Source organism: Cygnus atratus, chromosome 1, assembly GCF_013377495.2.
Source record: "Cygnus atratus isolate AKBS03 ecotype Queensland, Australia chromosome 1, CAtr_DNAZoo_HiC_assembly, whole genome shotgun sequence".
NCBI classification, from domain to species: domain Eukaryota; kingdom Metazoa; phylum Chordata; class Aves; order Anseriformes; family Anatidae; genus Cygnus; species Cygnus atratus.
The window spans coordinates 75,708,665-75,731,475 of NC_066362.1; the positions used below are offsets into that span (position 1 = coordinate 75,708,665).

At 39.0% G+C, this 22,811-nt stretch overlaps 1 protein-coding gene across 1 annotated transcript in view; it reads left to right on the top strand.

Annotated features, from left to right (window-relative positions):
- ITPR2 (inositol 1,4,5-trisphosphate receptor type 2) overlaps nucleotides 1–22,811 on the top strand; it is a 268,862-nt gene that overhangs the window by 45,490 nt on the left and 200,561 nt on the right. The window contains 4 exon segments of the mRNA XM_035540839.2: nucleotides 3,781–3,879; nucleotides 4,383–4,466; nucleotides 6,108–6,254; nucleotides 7,469–7,564. Coding sequence (XP_035396732.1) covers nucleotides 3,781–3,879; nucleotides 4,383–4,466; nucleotides 6,108–6,254; nucleotides 7,469–7,564 — 426 coding nt within the window.

Genomic DNA, 22,811 nt, shown 5'->3' on the forward strand with positions numbered 1-22,811 from the left:
CCTGTTAAAAGACTGGTTTCTGGAGGACACACATAATGAAGCACCTGATACCTCATAAGCTGGTGTCACTTTGCCCAGCCACTAGGTTAGCTTTTAAAGTGTTTAGATTTTATTTATTTGTTACAGTTTTCTTCTTTCTCAGCACAGGGAATTAGCTTGGTATATCAGGCCTTTACTCTGTTTAGGAATTTTTCTCTCTCCTTTTTTTTTTCTTTCCCTTCTATTTTCAATTTCTGTGCTATAAAAGGAAATTTCCCTGAGAAAATAAATTTTAGAAAGTGTTTACAGAATCTGTCTCTAGAATGGTAGAAGTGAGTATTGAGTGCTTGGGTGACTGCTACTGTGTCAGAGAACCCAGGCAAGGTAGATCCAAAAGAAAATGAAGTGGTTTTGTCTGGGGAAAACTATGATATAGGAAGTCATGTGAGTGACTTTTCTGGTAAGTCATTGTGGCTGTGTAGCCTTGTGAAGTGTTTTAAAAATTATTTTTCTGAAAAAGAAAAAGCTTAGCTTCTACAGCAACTGGTTAGTTATGCAAATAATGAAAAATATTGCCAAAATTTTACAGTAATTGGAATAACTCTGCAATGTTTTTTGCATATCTCAGTTCTCCTTCAGTGGGAGATATGACTGATTAAGGTCAGAGCTGGTTCCAGTTAGGCTGAAAAGCAAGATTTGCACTGATAGCAGGATTAGCTTTGTGTGGAATTCATTTTTGCTTGTCTGCCATTTTAGTTGTTTGAAAACTTGATCTTACAGCATGACAAGGGAATTGTTGGTCTCAAACTTTGGGAATGGCCAGCCATCCATGAGAAAATTCTGCTAATTCTCCCAGTCTTTAATATGTGTCAACAGTATGATTGGCAGATGTGCTTATAACACAAAAGTGATGAAGATGGAGCAGCAGAGCCTTCAGTGTGCCTGGTAACCTACTTGGATAATTAGTCAAAACTGAAATCAATGCTCCTACATCTTAACAGCTAATACAGCCTCTGGTGACGGGTAGTCATTGTGCTGTACCATCACTGTACTAGAGTATTCGGTCCGACTTCTTGGTTACAGGGTGGATGTAGTTGTTAGGTGGATTTACTGAATTTATATGCAATCATAGAATTGCTCTAAGTGATGCCAGACCTGATACCCCATCTAGAAGCCAAAGCAGTGGGTTTTGGATGTGGCTCTTCCCAGTTTCAGTGTGGCCTCACCGCCAAGTCACAGCAACTAGGGTTGAATAAATTTAGAAGAACGCTGCTGCATCCAAGACTGAAGGACCTTGAAGGTTTATCTTGAGTTCAAAAGCTGAATGCTTGTTGGTTTCAATATGAAATTTCATCATTCTCTGGAATTTTATTATCTAGACCAGAAAAAACAAGAGTTCTGTCAAATGAATTGGGAATTAAATTCTCAAGAGCTGTGTGTCAGATACACACAGGGTTTCATTTGGGAAGGATTTTTTAAGGATTTCATTTGTATGTGTGAGGAAAGAGTCCAGGCAACCAGTCAAGCTATTAGCTGACCACTGGTTTGCAACATGCTATGGTTGGCTGTGCCTATGGGTATCTAAGGAAAAGAAGAAAGAGCTGGTGTTAATTTTAATTTTTCAGAGCAAAATTTTGGGAATGTGTTGCGTTCTCTTCAATAATCTCCACAAAGAATAATTCTACAGGCAGAAATGTGGGCATGTGTGCACATGAGTGTGCTCTGTCTCCATTGCCTTGGGCATGCAGGGACATTATTTGGAGTCAGAAATGAACTGGGTGGGGTATTTGGGCATGGGTATTGGATGGGAGGAATTCAAAAGAGCAGACTTGCAGCTTGCCAAAAGCTTCCACGCATAAGAAAAAAGGATTCCCTCTTCACTTTGCTTTCATTTTCTATATTGCTAGTGGAGGGTGTACAAGAAACAAGCACTCTTAAAGTATCTCTGTCCCTTCCTTCCCTACCGCTAATGGAGGTTAGAAACAAGCAGAAAAAGAAGAAAGTAGAAGAACATGGGATATCTCATTGCTTCCATGGCAACTGACAGAGCTGGCCAGCATTGAGGGCAGGTTACTGATGTGGACTTGAAGCAGGTTAGGAGATTGAGACAGAAACTATGACCGCTCAGAGCAGTTTCTTCTGTGGAGCAGAGTAGTTTTGTAGTTCTCCTTTCCACTGGTTGCCTCCATGATAACCACAGGAAGCATTAAAAGATATCTTCCCCTTTTTATTTTTTTTATTTACTTATTTTTATTTACTCATTTTTAAATAGGATGCTCAATGATGTGTTCTCTCACTGTTATTATTGTCCAGGTGTACTTTCAATAATTTTGAAGTCCTGATTCCACTTTGTAAGATGCAAGCCTGATTTTTTTTGATTAATGAATTGTCTGGTCTTAACTTCTTAAAACGGGCTGTAAGTAATGTCTGTGTGAAGCATGGCATGCGGGAATGTATTGTATAAGTAAGGTTCTGTAAAGGCACCTTGTCATCATTTTTTTTGGTTCTGTTAGTGAACTTTTCTCATTACTTGGACCAAATAGGATTGTTACATGTAGTCTGAGCATGATGACACTGTCTTTTGCTACTGTTTATTTTATCTGTGTTTGTAAAGAACAGGCAACCTTCTGTTTCACCCCTGCAATAAGTGGACCAAATTCATCTGCACTGAAGTTACAGAAGTCTGGATTGGGCTCTGCTTTTTTTTGTAGGAAATGTGTTGATCAATGCAGAAAACATTTTTGTTGACTTGTGTTCCAAAAAAGCATGGCTTCTGCAGCATTTCATATGGCAAAAATCACATTTAGCCACTTCTTGTCTTTGTGTGTGTGTGTGCACTTAAAATTGCTGGGAACAACATAAGCAAATCAGGACCAATGCCAACCAATCTGTATATTGATTTTTTTCCCCCTCCTAGGTGTGAACTGTATTCTCCATATGCACGTCTCAAGCACTTTTTAGGTCAGAGACATTTTCATATATTTCTTCTCCTTGTCTATATAACTAAATAATTCCAAGGGCATGGGAATTTGCTTGCAAGGAGTCTAGGACTTCATCTTGTAGAGTGCAGATTTCTCAGCTGCTGTATCCGGTACCTGTGCTGAGCACCAAACATCGTTTAGGGAGTAACAGGAAAGGAGATAGACCACTGGAAATTCAGAGAGAGATGAACACACTCTATGTTCCTTACTAGTTTGCAGTTCTGTAGTCTGAATCAGAGAACTCCTGAGCCTGTCCTGACATTTGCCAGAAGATGGCACACAAAGTGAGGAGTCATTGGGTAAAAAAAACCTTTTCCAAGGCAATTTCTTAAGGCTTTTGTGAAATGAAAGACATTGATGGAAGAGGCTGGCTGACAGCAACAGAGGGAAAACAATCCTGCTGTCTGACTACAGATTATTTTCTAAGTTTTCTCTGCATTTTGGCTGGCAGTATATATGGGATAAAGAGTACTTAATGCAAATTGTAGATTAATGGATCTGCTCCTGGAATTCATAGGTTCATGTATCTATTTCATGGTCTTGAGTTTCTGCTGAACTGGGTGACATGCTTACGGAGAATGCAAGGACTCATTAGTGTCAAGTTTCAAACCAAGCAATTGCAGAGGCACGCATGAACAGAACTGGCCAATAAAAAGATTCCATGTGTGTGTGAATTGCCTGCAGATAAGTTAACCAAGTGCCATTCTTAGAGCATGCATTCAAGTCATTTTTTAAAAATGTAACATTACTTCATTTTATTGGATAGATAGGATTATATTGGATACATAGGTCAAAATTACATTTTGTTTCTGACTTCCAGGTTGTTGTGGGAGATAAAGTTGTACTGATGCCAGTCAATGCAGGGCAACCTCTGCATGCTAGCAACATTGAACTTCTAGATAACCCTGGCTGCAAAGAGGTGAGTTCATTGGTGGAGAGGTTATTGTCAATCTGAGACATATTATGCCCTGTGGTAACCAGAACCCCAGCATAGGCTAGGTACCAGTATTAAACATTGGTTCCAGCTTGGCCTCAAAAAAACAAGATGAAATGTACTTATTCTTGGCACAATTTTTCCTGGCTCTGAGAGCTTCGTGAGGTTTGTATGAGTTTCTGAAATGCTCACTGGTATGAGCAAGAGTAAGTCCTCTTCCAGCAGCTATTTAGGTTGTCTTTGGGTGATTGTAAATAGACAGAATAGCATTTTGCCCACTGAATCTTCTCCAACATCACCATCATTATGAAGTATTGAGAGCTTCAGGATCCATGTTTGGTACTGTACATGTCTGTAACTAAGCCATGTTCCTGCTACCCTGGGAGTGGTGTGTTCTTGTAGAAGAATAGAATGCTTTAAAAAAAAAAAAAAAAAAAAGCCAAACCCAACCAACCCTTTTAATTCTCTGATTGTGTTTTTTCTCAAAGGTAAATGCTGTCAACTGTAACACAAGCTGGAAAATAACTTTGTTCATGAAGTTCAGTAGTTACCGAGATGATGTACTGAAAGGAGTAAGTATAATATATTTTTTGTTATTATTTTTGAATTTCAGAAATCATACCTTATTTGACTGTATAGAAACATTAGTTCTATAGTAAATAAAAGAAGAAATGAGAACTTCATGGAACCATCAAAGATCCCTTACTACTGTCCTACACCAGCCAGAGTATTTTTCCTTTATGTTACTATCTTACCCAGTGGATCGTGTCTGGATCGTGCAAGCTTCCAGCCTCTTCCCCCTTCCAGAGACACCTGAGGATCCTTGAGAAACGATGAAGTTCAAGCCCAGAATGACAAGTGCTCTGTACAGAATAGCTGTGATGTTTCAGTTTAGGCCAAGATGCTAAAAGCAGGTATAACAAGGTACAGAAGGGAGTGAAGTATGAAAATGACAATAGCTGTAATAAGACAATGTAGTTTTATAAGCTGATGGATTGCACATCTTTGTGCCTCCAAATCACTTACATTTTCATTTGGAATAAATAAATTTCATTTGTTCTCGCTTGTACCTTAATAAGTCATTAACAGCTGGCTATTTTTGGTAGGTATTGAGGGTATCACTAGGTTTTGAGGAAGAATTTGAAAAGGTGTATCTGTGTAGACCTATTTGGGCATAGTGCTTCAAGCTCTGGGGAGATGCAGAAGGAAACAAAAATGATGCCTATGGAATAAATAGAGAGGACATATCAGTTTTGGTTGCAGAGAAAAAAAAGATGAAAAGATAATATTAGCGAAGAGCAAAGCAATAGCAGCTTTAGGATATAGGAGCAAATAGAATAAAGGGGATAATTGTGAGTACCTTACATTTGCTCTGTAGGAAAGGAAGGGCCATGGCAAACATCTACGTGAGGGGCAAGATGAAGCAAGAAATTCTTGCTGCATTTTTTTGAGAAGATGAGGCTGGGACAGGAACTGAATATGAGTTGAGAAGGGAGAAAGTGCAGTGGAGTAGTGTGAGTTTGAGAGAACCTGGATGTCCAGGACCAGGAGAGACAGAGGTTCAAAAGTGGGAGTCTGACTTGTGACAGGGAAGCCTGAGAAGAGGCTGGAGTTGGGGAATGAGTCGTGTGGAAAGTCTGAGAGGATGAAGGAAGGTGACAGAGGAGGCTTTGAGATTTCTTGAGCCTACCAAAGCATATGATACTAATGCCCATGTCAGAACAGGTCTAGTGAGGGTTAGTGAGGTTTGGCTCTCTAGTATAAAATGCATTAGAGGAACAATGAAAGGAACTATGAACTATGGCTATGACATATAGCTGTACTGTGCCTTCACAGAAAGCTGGTTTCCCTAAATATCGCTAAAGATAGGTCATAAATGAAAAACACATTTAGGAAAACTAGCTAAAATTAAAAATCACCTTTGGGTTAACTGTTATATGCTATTTGTTATAGTGCTCTGAATCAAGTTTTATTTTCACAAAAGCACATGGATGTCATGCAGGAGTGAATTTTACTGCATTTTATACTAGATTTCCAGACTCAGTGCCGAGGTTATATATTCTGCACTTGGTACCTGCTCCAGCAACAGGAAACTAATAAATGTTTTCTTCACATTAACTATGATGACATCACTGAAGCTAGTACAGATATAGAGGATGAGTCCAGCAGCTTTCCATACCACTTAATAATGCTTCTTTTTCATATTACTTTAGGGAGATGTTGTTAGGTTGTTTCATGCAGAACAAGAGAAGTTTCTGACCTGTGACGAATATGAGAAGAAACAACATATTTTCCTTCGTACTACATTACGTCAGTCAGCTACCTCTGCAACAAGTTCTAAGGCACTGTGGGAAATAGAGGTATTTTTTCGCTTTTTATAAATATTTTAGTACATGCAGGCCAGGGTTCAGTACAAAATACTTAACCACAACATAAATCATTCATAGCCTCTTGATATCGTCATACACCTCCCCGTATCTATTACTATTTTATGAAGTATGTGTAGGGTGAACACTGAAGAGATGCTTTATTGCTGTGAGCGTGTGGAGAGAGGATGTTTTCTTACTATGTTTAGCTGTACTGAAATGACAGAGGGTCAAATTCAGACCTGACGTAAATGGTGCAATTTTTCAAAGCCAATAGAATGATGTTCACGTATCCTGAGTTCTGAGTGCTTATATTTGAGTTCGTGTGCAATATAGAAAATTGAAATTGATAATGACTGACAACAAATCTCATAAACATGAATGAGTCTATTCTTCTGCAGCAGGGCACATCAACATCTGTTTAGTTAGGCTGAATAAAAGTTGTCTTTGAATGGGAGTGATTTTCAGGTGATTAGCAGATAAATTATTGTTTAACTGAGGAACATTGGAAACTGGTATGTCTCGAGCTCTTGCCATTATAGTAATGTAACTCCTGTGTCCAAAAGTTCTTAGGTGTTGAACTAACTTTGTGCATTTAAAACAAAGAGCTCCTCACTTAGGCAAATGGTAAGTTTTGCCTTCATTTTTTAGTAAGAACTATATTAAATACGCAGAATATATTGTACTTGTAGTTATTTTAGATTACTTGACCCCTTACAAGAGACAGGGACTGGTAGATTTGACGATAGCAAATGACCTACAGGTCAGTCAAATTTTTAAAGAAGTAACTTGGGATATTTAAATTGATATGGAGATATTTAATCACTTGAAACAAAAATTATCAGAAATCCCCAGTGTTGTCAAAAATGGAGCTGGTGTAAACGGTGAAACACTGTAAGAGAGTTGGTGTTCTGCTTTTAAGTAGTACTTTAGTTATTTAAAGCAAAATTTGGCTCATCATGTTTGCAGTAAGTAGATGAAAGAAAATATGGAAAGTAAGATGAGTCATTTTTCTGGCACCTAGTGAAAAATAAATGTAATGAGTTGTTATTGATGGTGGGCTTAGTGTGAACACAGAACTCCTTTTTGTGTTAGGCTGTTTGTAATTATGTAGTTTACGTATTTTTATTCGGAATGAGCTGTAAGAAATGAGTGATCTAAGTATGATCTTGAGAAGCACGATTAAAAATCTGTACTTCTTCTTATAGGTTGTCCATCATGACCCTTGCCGGGGAGGGGCAGGGCAGTGGAATAGCTTGTTTAGATTTAAGCACTTGGCAACTGGAAACTACTTAGCTGCAGAGGTAAGAATGTCAATTAAACAAGGGATTGTCCTACTAATTCAGAACCACTGAATAGGTCCAGAAACACTAGTAGTTCCACAATGTAGGTCTCTGAAAAGATCCCACACAAGGTCTGAATGTGGACAACAGGATGTGCAGTGCTGCGTCACTCTTTATTGCTGTATTCAAGGGTTGCAAGGACAATTTTCTGAGCTACAGTACACTGGTAGGTGAGTTCAAGACAACATCTAACCTTAATTTCAACTGTGCTGTTGAATCTACTGTTTGTTGTCATGGCGCTAAGGCAGTCATCACTGTTACATACACATTTATGTTTAAAATCCTTGGATTCATTTCTTTCTCTGCTCTTGTTTGCCCTTGATTTTTGGAGTGGTGTTGTGATCGCTCAACTATTCTTCTTTGCTGGCTCAGACAACCATGTAGAAATTAAAGCTTTTAAGAGTGGAACTGAATGTAATCATTGACCTTGATCAGAGAAGTGCAGACACTAGAGCAGACACTCTAAACTACTCTAATTCAGTCATCATTGTTTTTTTTCTTGCAGGCTCTAGACTTCTTGAAAAAATGTTTCTGTAGTACCAATCTCACTGTGTTGGTCTCTTCAAGCCAGCATGTAGCCCAAGGCATCTTTGTGGTCCGTAGAAACTTGGGAAGAACGAACCTGTCCTGTGTTGATGTCATGACTTTTGGTGTCATGCTAATGTGCTGTGATTAGAGCAGATTCATGGGTTCTGCAGTTGCACACTGGACCTGAAACTTCAAAAGTTTGAAGAAACTTTTGCCCCTTTTGAGGAAATAGGAGGTCCAGGAGGAGGAGGAGGAGATCTTCCAGATATTCTGATTATTATTTGGTACTTTATGTAAAGCCAAAATAGTGTTGTGACTCCCCAGAAGAGCAACGTAATATAATATTTTTTAGGACACATATTTGTCCTTAAAAATAAGTAAGGCTTTTGACAGGCTGGAAGAGAGCAGATAGTACTAAGTTTATGAGATGGGAGAGCCTTGGATTTTTATGTGATTGCGAGAAGCCATGAACTTCTAAAGTTGTATCTAATCCATATTAAGTCTGGTCTATATTCAAGCTGTGTCAGTGGAATTAAAAGTATTTTTTTCTACTGATTTATGCAAGTGTGTGCAGGATTGTCTCTGACTTCCACTTGCAAACATGAGTGTAAAAACTTAAAACTACAAGAGCAAGTTGTAAATCACGGTATATTAGGGAACCCCTCAAAAAAGGGCTTCTTCTAACTGGATTGAGTTAAATTTGGAGCAGTGCAACTTCTGTACGTAGACAAATCCTTCATATTCCCAGAGTGCTGCTTTCACTTTCCAGCTCCTGTCACAGCCTGCATTTATTTCAGAGTCAGAGCAAACAGGGGCTATTGAGCCTTTAATTACTTAAAATTATTTCAAAGCCAGTATCAAAACATAAACAATGGAGCACCAGGACAGATGCTTACGGTGTTTTCCATCTAAGACTGAATGTAATTTGGATCGTTTCATTGGTTTTGGTAGTCACTCACAGTGTAAGTTAAAAATTTAATGATCTCACTCTGTCTGAGTGAGTGAAGAGTATCCTCCCTTTAAAGGCAGTGGGCCAGCATGCCTTTACAGCTCTGCCTTGCGCTGCTGCCTTCATACTGCAGCAATATTCTGGCTTGGCTGAAGCCAGCTTGCTTTATTGTGCATTTAATACTGGTTAATTATAGCAAATTTTCACGTAGCAACTAGTACTCCCCGTTCCATTTTTTTACTCTGCTTACAGTAAGAGATGCTCCTACTAGAAAGATTTTATTCAGACTAGCTAGTCTGGTGTAGAGTCAGAAAAGGCACTTTGTTCTCTACTGTGCCCTCTCAGCGCTCAAGCATGCTGACTGGTGGGTTTCCTTTTCCTATACCATATCTACTCAGGGATTTTCAGGAGAAAAATCTTGAGGTGAAGAGCTGTTGCACTTCACTGAATGCAGAACCTAAGCCTAGGACCTCTCTACCTCTGGAAAGGAAATCCGCATCAGGAAGACTTGTAAAGTGGAGAGTACAATCGGTGCAGTAGAATGAGAACTGGAAAATCATTTGGGCTGAACAGAGGTGAAATGCTGTGACTGGAGAGCAGCATTAGTTACTCTATCTGTGAAGTGTAAAATACCTGCTGGTGGAGATATTAAAGGTAATGCTGTAATAAAAACCTGTGAACTGTATTTTACACAGTTCACATGTCAGGCACAACGCACCACCTAGACATCCATGTCAAAGATTTACGAAGAGGCAGGCAGACACCAAATGTGCATGAGCTAACTTTAAATCATTTGGGCAAAGCTTACTGAACACTTATCTGTACTCTTGCAGCACAGCATGATTATTAATGGCATGGATTATCAACAGTGTCACACATTGCCATGACTTGATTTTGTTTAAGCTTCCATGATAAAGATATCTAGAGTGAAATAATAAGTACAAACAAGTTAAACAAAACTCATGAATTTTTTAAGTATTCTGCTGTTGGCTAATGATAAAATTTGTGCTACAGTTTGAGCTATTGTAAATCAGGATTTATCACCTTTTTATAACCAGCATTTCCTTACCTCATCTTTCTATAAACCAGGTTGATGTGTACTGCAGAATTCTGCGGCAGAATCTTGAATGGGTCAAGTCTTAGACAATGAGCAGAAGTGTCTGTCACCTGGGATTTTCCTTTGGCTCCTCTGAAGTTAGGCTTGTACCTTATGTCTGTAGTGCTGTGCCTTCCCTTCTTTAAGTCTTTCTGTACCAGATTTAACTGATCAGCTTGATTTGTGGCTCAGTGGGTCTGACCCATGTAATGAAAGGATGTCACTGCAGCTTGTTAAGGCTAGGGGATAATCTGGGGAGTAAGAAAGACCAAGATGCTTGCTGCAGCAATTCAGAAATTTCCAACTAATAAACTTAAAGGTGTTTCAATATTACAGTAACTAGTTTAAAAGAAAATAAATTTTGAGGCATTATTGCTGTTCACTGAACAAAACACGTGAGTGCTTGTAAACGTAATTCTTATAAACTTGAAAGAAAGAAGTGAGGATGTGCAAGTCCTAAACTACAGATTCCTAAGAATCATAGTCAGTCACCCAGCTTTAGGTACCTTTGATACCTCTGACTTCTGATGCAGTCTCAACTCATACCTTTATTCCTCTTTCCCCATGGCATTACTTAGGATGATTTTCATTAATACACTTTGAAATTTCATAAGACCCATTAATACCATAAAGCAACCTAGACCCTACTACTGTGGCTGTAGTTGAGTCACTCTGAAGGACCCCTGCTAAAGGAGACCCAGTGGTAGGCATTTGCTAATTGCACGTAGCCGCATTGTCATTCCACTACTATTATGTACAGCCTTTGACATGCTCTGACACATCAGATGCATGTATGCTCTCAGCCTGTTATTTAAGACGTGGGATGGCTATGCTGAAGGAAGTGTTTCATGTTTTGTGGTAAGACTTTGGACATCTGGAGTCTAGTAGGTGGCAATGTCTCCTCTGTTTCTGGTATTTGGAAATCTGAAACCACTGGCTCAGACATTCCCAAAACATTGAAATCATAAAAAGGCGGAACCAAATATTCAGCTGAAAAATTAGAGAAGTTCTCCTCTGCTTGTTCTTTGGAGACAGTGGGAGTTCTGCTGTTAACGTCAGAAGGGCTTGATTTCACCCAAAAGAGTTGAGCCAGATCCTTAGCAGGAGATTTAGACGCTAAGCCACCAGCTAAGATCCAGGCTGCTGAGTTTATTTTTCGTCTTCACAAAGTCGGTGGTCTTTTAGAAGAAAGTCTATAGAAAATTCTTTTTTTAGCCCTGGTTACAACAAAATGACCCAAGTTATTTTGAAGTTTTATATTTAGAAAGAGCGACTGTACTGTTAGGTGAAAATTGAATGTTTCAAAATAACAAAGACTTTCCCAAAATTTTTAACATGCATGTACCACGTGTAGAATGTACCCAAATCAGTCTGCATGTGTGTGGCAATGAGCTGTAATTTGCTTGAACAGCCTTTCAAATTCTGCAGGTTGGGACCACACAGCTGTGCCTTTCTCACGACCACACCTAACCTTTTCAATATTCTAATCGCCTGGATAAAAGTCTCTTTGAACTGAATGCCAGCTTACTGATTGTGCTAAACCAGAACATGCACCTTTAATATTGTTCTCCATGTGTGCAACAGCTCCAGTTCTATCATTTCTAAACTGGATAAGCTATACCATAACTATTAACACTTGCTGTGTGCAGATGTTAAACAGAAATGCGTGCGTCCATGCATACACGCACACACAAGAAATGCATAAATGGGTAAGTGTAATTTTATGTTTAACTTCTTTGGTGAGATGGATGTTGCTAAAATAATCATGAAATACATGTGTAAGTATCAAATCACATGTTAATCTCAGATATTCCAGCAGATAATGGAAAAAACCGCTGTACATTGCTTGTGGAACATGGTGAACATATACATAATCATAGACAATGCAGAACTTGTAAGGAAAAATCTGTGATAATTCTTTTTTACTTAGCTGGATAGACCAAGACTAGGCTAATATACCATATAACATATTAGATACCTTGGCAAGATACGGCAGTGAATCTGATGAGGTAATTGTCTTTAACATGAGATCAATTATGTTATACTGAAGGAATTAAGATGATGCAGATAAGGTGGCAGCCTTAATGTTTACCTTTTATCATTGTATAAAATTGTGGCCATAAACAAGTGTTTAAATTATTACTGTGTCTTCCAAGAAGGTGCATACAGTACTGGTGTTTGGAGCACGTTGCTATAACGTTGAGCTGTCTCAGCTAACTCTTTGTAAAATGTAATCTGTGCCCTGAAGTTCTTACAGATGAAAGAGAGAAGACTGAGAACAGACTGGCCACTGTGATAGGTTGAAGCAATAAGCTCAGAGGTAATGGGCAGAACCAAACAAACTTTTCCTGACTTGCAGTGTGGTTCAGTCGCTAAACCAAATTGTTGCTCATACAAAGAACCTCATTCAGAAAACCTCTCAGGAGTAGCCTTGTCTTTGAAGTTAGTGGAATATGAGCATTTATGTGCTCAAGTGTCAAGGGTCTCTCAGACACTGATGAGGTGGGTTTGGCTTTTCTCTGGAAGTTTTCAGCTGTGCAGCCACTCCTGCGACTTCTTTGAACGCTGTAGAGCTGAAGCCTCAGTGAAACTTTTAACTTTTGCATGTGAATACACTTCCTAACAGCTTGCATAAGATAATGGGTCTGGCAAGGTCTTTGGCACTTATTCTGGTGATGAACGAGTCACAGAGCTAAACCTGTCCTCTAGCTAGCTGCTTTGGACAAAGGTAGCAGTCATCTGATGTGTGTCCCAGATGCATGACCGCTGGAAAACTCCTCTCACTTTCTTTCTGGGTTTGCTTGCTTCTTCCTGCAAGAGTGAAGTTGCAGGGTTTAAGCTGTAAAATGTATCAAGTCTGACTAGAGTTTTGTTCTAAGCTTTTTTTTTTTTTCCTAAATCCCATATGAAACACACACACTTTCAGCTTTGGGGCATTTTAGGACTAGATGCTCAATGCAGTTTTTTCTGAAGGCAGGAATGATTAAAGCCAGTTTGCCTGAGAAGTACTGGGTTACATATGTGTGAGATGAAATGACAATTATATGAATATTCTAAATTGAATAGGAAGTCCAATCCAAACCACCAGAGATGTAGTTCAGTAATAAGAGCACTTCAGTGACAACGTAGGCTTGTAAAAATATCACGTTTCTGCAGGTATTCGATTGCGGTCTCATGACACGTTATGCCATCCCTGAGGTTGTGTTGGCACAGACTGGGGTGAGATGGGGAGGGAATAGACAGTGCTGTAGATTGGATCACTGAGCTAAGGCATGGGGGCACAAGTGTTTTAGGTAGGTTAGTGGGAACTGCTAGCATCAAAGCCAGCATTAAAGGTCCTGCCTTGTGGGACTGTGAGCTGGATTTTACCTTCCTGTGGCATAAGGTACTTGCTGAGAACTGTTGAATAAATGATCAATAAATGCTCTTCGTGTTTCTCTTGTCTTTCCTGAATGATTTCTTCATGTATCATGTCACTCTGCATTTCATTCTTTTAAATGGATTTCTGTCTTATGTCTACCTCAGTTGGTGTTAAAAATCTTAGCTTGCCATATGATTTATATCATTATAATATGCGTTTATCTGGGTGGACAAAGCCAAACTATTTATAATAAATCTAATCCTGTTGTAATAATCACTTGATTTGGGTCATGGTGAACATAGCCAAGACATGTTCAAATTAATATTAATAAAAAATAATCCTTTCCTGTCTTCTGACCAGCACATAGTAAAGAAGTGGAACTTGCTGCCACAAGAATTGGAAACAAAGCATTTAATGAGATTTTCAGAAAGATTACATATTTTTATGAGTAATAGCATCCTCAGCATTAGCTAAGATGAAAAAAAAAATTGAAAGGGAAATCAGTTCTTAAACTGGAGGCTGTACACCAGGGTTAACTCCATGGAGCCTCGGAGAAACTTTCTCTGTAGTTTTAAGGACTTTTTCCTTTCATCTTCTTAAACTGTGGTGGAAAATGAGTTCCTGCATAGGATTTTTATTTTTTTAAATGCAACTGAGATTAAATGTGTGAAGGCCATAATTTAGGCCTTTTGATACCAAGGTTTTGGAGATTGGAGTACTGGCAGAGATATTTTGTGTTCAGGAAGCAAAAAGGATTTGCCAGTGGTATTTTTTAGGGTGGCATGGAGGCAAGCCTTTGCAGAAAAATTTACTCCTCCTGCAATAATACAGCTAGTATAGAGGAGAAAAGCACAGTGGTAAAATTAGTATCGTTCCTTCTGCCTTTAGAAACAGTAAGGAAAATAACTGGATAAAAATGGCCTTTTAACTGAGATGTGCAGGTAGGTACCTTTTGCTCAATGGTAACAGTTTCCAAACTGGAGAAGGTACCAGGAGATGGCAGCATCCACCAAGGCCTTCATGAATCTGCTCACGTTTAGTTGGTACTGTGGGACCTCCTTACCTGGAGATTGTTTCAAAATCTTCCATTTGAGTCTTTTTTTCCCAAAATCTTTGTTAAACGTTAATTCAGCATTCAGATAGTTCCATTCTGTTGGGCTCAGTGATTAAAGGGTATTGTAAGAAAAAGGCATGTGAAGGTGAACTCAGTATTCTGTGCCCTATTTATGTTTTTCACTGTCTCATAGGAGGCACGTGGTTTTGTTTTAAAGCTCTATAAGGACTGCAGAATAATTTACAGTTATGTGTGAAGAGATCGAAGAGATCCAGAGACTAAAGGAGGAGAAGAGATTACTGATTTACAGAGCCAGTTTGACCTGTTCCACAGACTTGGATATGGCTTGTTGAAGTGACAAAGTTAGAAACCGTTAATTTAGCAACATCAGGGCCAGGTTTACAAAGGTTTTTAAGAACACTGGGGATGCAGCTCAATTTCTTGGCCCAACTTGTTTCAGGCATGTTGGAAGTTGGGAACAATGTTTGTTTGCATGTTGTCAGTGCGCATATACCTTCAGAAATCTGGATTTTTGAGGAAGGGTTTTTCTTCTGGCAAACTGGTTTTGCAGTGGTGGTCTGTGAGTCTGTGTTCAGCTAGACCTTTTGGGTTCTGTCCGGAGTTGGCTGCATTTGAGCAGTATTTTTATGGGTGATCTGAGCTTTAGGAGGAAAAGAAGTATGAAGACACACAGCATTTATTGTCATTTAGTCATTATAAGGACTGTTTCCCTTATTAAAAATACAACATCTGCTGGTATTGCATTTTGATGTGTTCTAAAACAGTAAATGTAGACACTTCTGTTCTATATTGCATTTTATTTCCTTATTATTTCAAGATAACTTCAGAAGATTTTATTAAATTATATTGGTGCCTCTTTATTTTTGGTGCTTGATGAAGGTTTGTAAGGCTTTTTTTTTTTTTTTTTAACTCTAAAAGTTTGTGATGTCCAATTCAGTCATTCCTAGTTATTTCTGGGAGGGCCACTGAAAGTCATAGGGAATATTAATATTTAGAACATAACCCTTGAAGAGATGATTTTTTTTTTTTAATACCAAAACATAGGCCTGCCATTGCTTATACAGCAACTAAAAATGCCTTCAAGATGACCTATCCTTTAATCTTAGAACAAGAGTGAGCAGTTGGGTCAGGAAGGTGTCAGAGCCTATTCTCATTCCTGTTTTTGACAAGCAGATAGTTTGGTCTCAGGGGGGTTCCCTTGCAAACTATCCCTGGCCACTTAAGTTGGGAGCATGGGGGACCTGAAGCCAAATGAAGGATTCGTGTCTCTGAGCCCTACCTGGAAACTCATCTGATCTGGTAAGACAGGGGGCTCGTAAGCAAAACAGCAGCAAAATGCAATCCTAAAAATTTGAGATTTTAAAACTTTCCTCAGATTATGATTGTCAGGAACTTAGCACCAGATGCTGTGGCAGTACTGAATGAAGTTTATCTAGGTAGAGAAAGCTGCTCTTTCTCTAGCAAGTTAATAAGATGGCAAAAGTTTTTGAATACCACTGAAGTCTTTTGAAGTTGTGTAAAAGTCCTTTGGATTTATTGAAAACTAATCAGTATGACATAGCAAAGAACCAAGCAAGCCTAATGAAGATGAAAGATTTGAGAAGTTGATTGTTGTGGTGGCTTTTTTTTTCCCCTAAGCACTTGACCTTGTTGATTGGGTAACAAATAGGCTGAGTGTTAAAGGGCTGGTTATCAGATGAAATAGAAACTGTTTTTGTGTGTTTAATTAGAACCTTTTATTCTTTGTTTAATGCTGTTTTTAATCAAGTTATTAAAATGCTCTTTTAGCTGAAATTTGGCAGTCTGATTCTTTCATTGAAGAGATTTTAAATATCCTTTACCTAGTCAACAAAACTTGATAAAAATAAGCATTAATTTTTTTTCCCAAACTCCCCTCTCGCCTTCTTAATTAAATGAGTGTCCAAAAATAGGCTGAGTACTTTCCTTGCATCTCTGTCTAGGAAAGAAGCATTTAATATAAATGTGAAATTCCAAACTGTTTGGCTACAGTATGGATTGAGACTTACAATTCACTTGTTGGACTGTGAAGCATATCTTACTGTGTGTAGATGCGAAACAAACAAACCAAAAGAAAAACCTAGAGCAGTGTATTAGTGAGAAGTTGTTCTACTCAATAGTAAAAACTCAGAGGAGATAATGCAACATGAAGTCTTATGTATTGAAAACTTTAAGGAATAATTTTGACTGCCTTTAATGATCAGTAGAGTTAAAAGAGCCTGGAACTTGTGTCACTCGATCTAACAGGATACCTCTTAGGATTAGCAGGGCACTTAATTTTCTGAACACCAACTACCAGAAGTAACACACGAACACATAGTTGCAAATTGATACTTCCTCCTATGCAAACTTTACAAGAGAAAGATTGTTGTGAGGGCAGTAGGCAAAAATTCAGGAATTTGATTCCTTGCTCTTCTATAAGCCTCCAAATAATTTTAACTAGAAATGGTTAAACACATTGTGTATATCTGTTTTCCACCTGTAAAAGCTGGCTTTTGTTATGTGGTTGTCACACATATTGGGGATCTTCTGGTGCTCCCACAGTATGAATATATTGGTGTATATATGCATTCATATGTCTCCTCTTAAGTGCCACCATGTACAAAGGCGGAACCTGAAATCTATCTAAGAGATACCAGTTCTTACATACCGGGGGGGACCATCTGCAGCTACTAATCCAGCCTTCAGGCTCTTGCAGATACCCTGTATAGATCACAAGCTGGGAATTTGCCTTCTTACAAAATTACAAGTAAATGCTAATTCTGTTTAGATTTAAAAGAATGTATTACTTTCTCTTTAGGTGCAAATCTTTATAAAAATGCCGAAATAGTCAATGATTTTAGTGTTTCAAATATGGTCTTGTGTAGTTGTGGCAGCCTTGTCGTGGTATTGACTGTCCCTGTTTCCTGACGAATTTGCTAGGCTGCTTCGAAGCTCCCTTACCCCATAGATGAAGTCCAAGATGAATTTAGGTCCCAGTTACTTCCTGTGAGCTATACTGTGCAAATTACATTTGCAGTTACAGTGGTATTTACTGTAACTACTGGTGATAGAACCTTAGTACAAGGAAAAGCTCATGTAGCACAAGTCAATGTGCACTGTTGGCCCATGCATATAAAACCATAATGTCTTCCTTGGTGCTACAATGAAAAGGAAAAAACAAGTGTGATAACCCCATTTTCTGGAGCTTAGAGTATTTTATGTGGGCTGGAGGATGTGCAGACTTGGATCTGGGCTCATATATATAAGCAACTGAAAAAGATCAATTATCTGTGGTGTCGTAAATCCTTGTTGTTTGAGCTGTGACAGGTGCAATATTAGCATTGCCAACTGTAAAATCCCTGTAACAGAGCTGGACTTTTACGTGGCAGTGGAGTGAATGACGAACAAAAGTGCTATCAGTTACCCTGACCTACCATCTCAGGTAATCTTTAGGCCACACTGACTCCATCACTTTTTGCCATGTGGCCATTTCACTGCTTCACTAATGCTAGTTCTGTTTTGCTCTTCTCTGGTTACTCTCTGCTAGTGCAGTCTGCATCACTTGATATAGATTGCACCTCTCATACCACCAAATAGTCATTGCTGTTTACTCAGGTGGTTAGGTTATGTGGCCTTACATCATGGATGAGCATTAGGATGATATGGTGAGTCTCATGAGCTTGCCATAATATGAAATGATCTTTGATATTGTCAGCCATGGTGAAGCTGAACTCTCATTTGTGATACTTTTTCCTTTCCTGTCCAGGAAAAGGTAAAATAAATAAATATATATAAAGCTCATCCTAAGTATGTTGAAAAAGAAGCGGTGGATGATTAGGATTTGTGAATTATTCTGTATTGGAAAAGAAGCTGTTGGAGATACACTCTAAAAAAAAAACCACAAAAAACAAAACAAAAAAACACACAAAACCCAACAAACAAATAATGGAGCTATTATAATAATGATTTATATAATTTACTTGCTTGAGCTCTGTGGTTTAGAATCCAACATGTTCTTTCTGTGTATTGACTGCATGCACCTTCCAGTGGTGTTTGGCTGAAATATACAGTATTTCAGCTATAGTTCAGGAACGCTGCAACTCTGTGTCCAACAACCCCAAAAAGCATAGAGACTGCTAAGCTGAAATGGACCCATTTTAGCATGGTATTCTTATTTACTTTCTTAAGAACTGAAAAGAATTTTACTCAATTTCATTAGCAATAAGAAAAAAATATTAGTGTTGTTATTTTCAAGGATTCTTTAAATAAAAGGCTCCTAGAGGAGCATAGAGGTGATCTTATATAAATCAGAAAAAGCAGTAGGTTTTGGACCATCACTGTGTCCCTAGCTCCTTATGTTGTACTTGGATATTGAAAAGGACTCAGAACAGGTATAATATGCCATACAACACTACATGATTTATGCCTCTCTACCTGGAGAAATATAGTATTAGGATAATAGCTAATAGTCTGATTTTCAGAGGTGTTCAGTGGCAACAACCTCAGCTGAAATGAAAATAGCACCTGCTGAGCTGAAAAGGGAGCCATTAACGTCAGCCCTAAAACTGCATTCCGTTGTTTTTACTATTTAATGTCAGCATCTCAAACTTTTTCTAAACAAAATCTCTTTAGTTTTGTTATTTCTGTTACAGTGGGGCAAGAAAAAACGTTACTAGGGATGTACTTCATTTTTGATTTGTGCCTTCTGTCTCCATCAGCCTTTGTCCACAAGAGAACTATTTTGGAAATTTGAAGACAATCTGTTTAGTCATTTTTAAAGTAGGCAAGAAGTGGCGTGGGAGAGATATTTTCCTCGTGTCTCCTGTTGTAGATACATATTTTTAAAAGCATCATTATACTGAGAGCAAACAGTTGAAGAATAGCAAGACTCAAGGCCCAGCTCATGCTAAGTAGACAACTGTATTCATGAATGCTTTAATGAAACATCGTAGACTTAATCCATTTGAAGATACAGTTCTCTGTGCTGAGTGTAGTGTCAGACCTGAGATGGCTCAGACTTTTTCTGGCTTGCTTACAACAAGCAGAATCTGAAGGTAAGGTTAAATTTAGTCTTCTATACCTTCTATGCACCATTGTTGAAAGTATGTGGTCTTAAGTGACTAAGGAGCACTGCTTGATTATTTTCTCTGCTGTCAATGGAAGAACAAAAGTTCAGAACTCAGCTTGGCTATCAAAATGGGCAGCTAGGATTATTTTGAGGTGCTAGGTAAACAAAAGTAATGGTGAAAGAAGTGTGAGAAAACTAATAAAACTGTTTTCATATAGTTTTTTTATATGTGTACATAAATATGCATGTATATACGTGGATCTTCTAGCTGTCTGTCGTTCAGTGTTCATCTCGCATTCCTGTTGCCGTATAACATAAGTAGGTGGGAGCTGGAGGTAGGAAACGGTGAGAATGTCGTGGAGGAGCAAAATGCAATATTTGGGATAGGTGTCAATGCAGGGAGGAAAATAGGCTCTAAATTAGGTTTGTGAGGGTAATGGTAGCTAATGTGAACATTGAAATTAAAGCAGGAGAATAACCCTTTGTTCGTTTCTGTGCTAACACATCAAGTCATGACAGAGCAAAGGTATTTTCAGTAAGTTTGGGAGAATCTAAAAGTTTTCCTCCTTTCTTTGGGCTCATTATGTGGAGAGGAGAGGCTTTTTGGGGTAAAGGGATATAAATGATAGAATGTCAATAAGATCATTGATAACTTGATAAAAAAACTAAAAACAAACAAAAAAACACAATCACAGAATCATCTAGGTTGGAAGAGACCTCCAAGATCACCTAGTCCAACCTCTGATCTAACACTAACAAGTCCTCCACTACACCATATCACTAAGCTCTACATCTAAACCTCTTTTAAAGACCTCCAGGGGTGGTGACTCAACCACTTCCCTAGGCAGCCCATTCCACTGCCTAACAACCCTTTCAGTAAAGAAGTTCTTCCTAATATCCAACCTAAACCTCCCCTGGTGCAACTTTAGCCCATTCCCCCTCGTCCTGTCACCAGGCACGTGGGAGAACAGACCAACCCCCACCTCTCTACAGCCTCCTTTAAGGTACCTATAGAGAGCGATAAGGTCTCCCCTGAGCCTCCTCTTCTCCAGGCTGAACAACCCCAGTTCCCTCAGCCGCTCCTCGTAAGACTTGTTCTCCAGACCCCTCACCAGCTTCGTTGCCCTTCTCTGGACTCTCTTGAGCACCTCCATGTCCTTCCTGGAGTGAGGGGCCCAAAACTGAACACAGTACTGGAGGTGCGGCCTCACCAGAGCCGAGTACAGGGGGACGATCGCTTTCCTAGCCCTGATGGCCACACTGCTTCTTATGCAAGCCAGGATGCTGTTGGCGTTCTTGGCCACCTGAGCACACTGCAGGCTCATATTCAGCCAACTATCAACCAATACTCCCAGGTCCTTCTGTGCCAGGCAGCTTTCTAACCACCCATCTCCAATCCTGTAGCACTGCTTGGGGCGGTTGTGCCCCAGGTGCAGGACCCGGCACTTGGCCTTGTTGAGCTTCATACAGCTGGCCTCAGCCCATCGGTCCAGCCTACCCAGATCCTCCTGCAGAGCCTTCCTATCCTCGAGCAGATCGACACACGCACCTAACTTGGTGTTGTCTCCAAACTTACTGAGGGTGCACTCGATCCCCTCATCCAGATCATCGATAAAGATATTGAAGAGAACTGGCCCTAGTACTGAGCCCTGGGAGACTCCACCAGTGACCAGCCTCCAACTGGATTTAACTCCATTCACCACAGCTCTTTGGGCCCAGCTACCCAGCCAGTTTTTAACCCAACGAAGCATATGCCAGTCGAAGGCATGAGCAGCCAGTTTTTTGAGGGGAATGCTGTGGGAAGTGGTGTCAAAAGCCTTACTGAAGTCAAGGTAGACCACATCTACAGCCTTTCCCTCATCCACTAAGCACGTCACTTTGTCATAGAAGATCAGGTTAGTCAAGCAGGACCTGCCTTTCATAAACCCATGCTGACTGGGCCTGATCGCCTGGTTGCCCTGCAAGTGCCGCGTGATGACCCTCAAGATAATCTGATCAATGAGCTTCCCTGGCTCTGAAGTCAAACTAACAGGCACACAAAAAAAACCAACCAACCAACCAAACAAAAAGATAAAAAAAAAAAAAAACATCCTTCACAGCACTTTTCTGTGTAATGTTAAATGTATGACGATTATGTGGTATTGAAAAATTTTATTGGGATTCATTTAGCTTGCCCTGTGTAATTCACTTTTGAGTCTTCCACACTGTTAATGTCAAATTTATGCCAAGAAGATGACTGTACTTACCTGTAAGATGTACATGCGCTGTCATTGCTTAAAAACTGAATTACCTTTTATAACTACTCATTTTGGTTCAAAGTTTTCAATGCTTTGAAGGCATATCCTATGTCAGGGAATAAAGTAAATATTGAGGTAAAAATATTTCATTATGTAAGTGAAATCCTGAAAGGTTTTGTGTCCAGCCAGTATGTAGGTATACTTGCGTTTTTTTTTATTTGAGTGTGTCTGCCTACATAATCCTTCATCTTTTAGTTTACGTATTCCCCTTGTCAAACCATAGTGAACACTTTTAAGTAGTAATGCTTTACACTTGGTAGTAGTGTCTTTCATCCAGGCATCTCATCCTACTTTAGTTATTAATTGATGTTTGATAGTCCTGGTATGACATAGAAAATATTATCCCCTTTAATAATGGTTAAGCAGAATCACAAAGTAGTTAAACACTTGTCTATAGTGGCATTGCCATTCCTGTTTCAAAGAGGTGTTTACTCTGAGTTATGTCTTCCTGTCCAGTCTCAATAGACATGAAACATGTTAGTTTTTATCTCAGTACATCTGCTTGAGGTCAATCCTGAAAGTGTTTGTGTGTTTGTAGGGATGATGGGATGACTGTAATTTGCTATGTTTAGATTAGTAACTATCTGTGCTTTCTCTCCATCATTTTTTTTTTTTTTTTTAATTTAATTTGAGATTCCTCCCTTGAGTTAACAACCTTTATTGTAAGATGCACTTTTTTGAAGTGAGGACATAGCCAGTAAGTTGCTCAGAAATTGGATTGGTAATTCTTGTACTGTTATTGCTATACTAGTTATAAATAGTCCACAATTCTTTTTCAGGGTAAATGCACAACTGAATACTGAACCAAACCCTCTCCCCCATTTCTGAAATGTC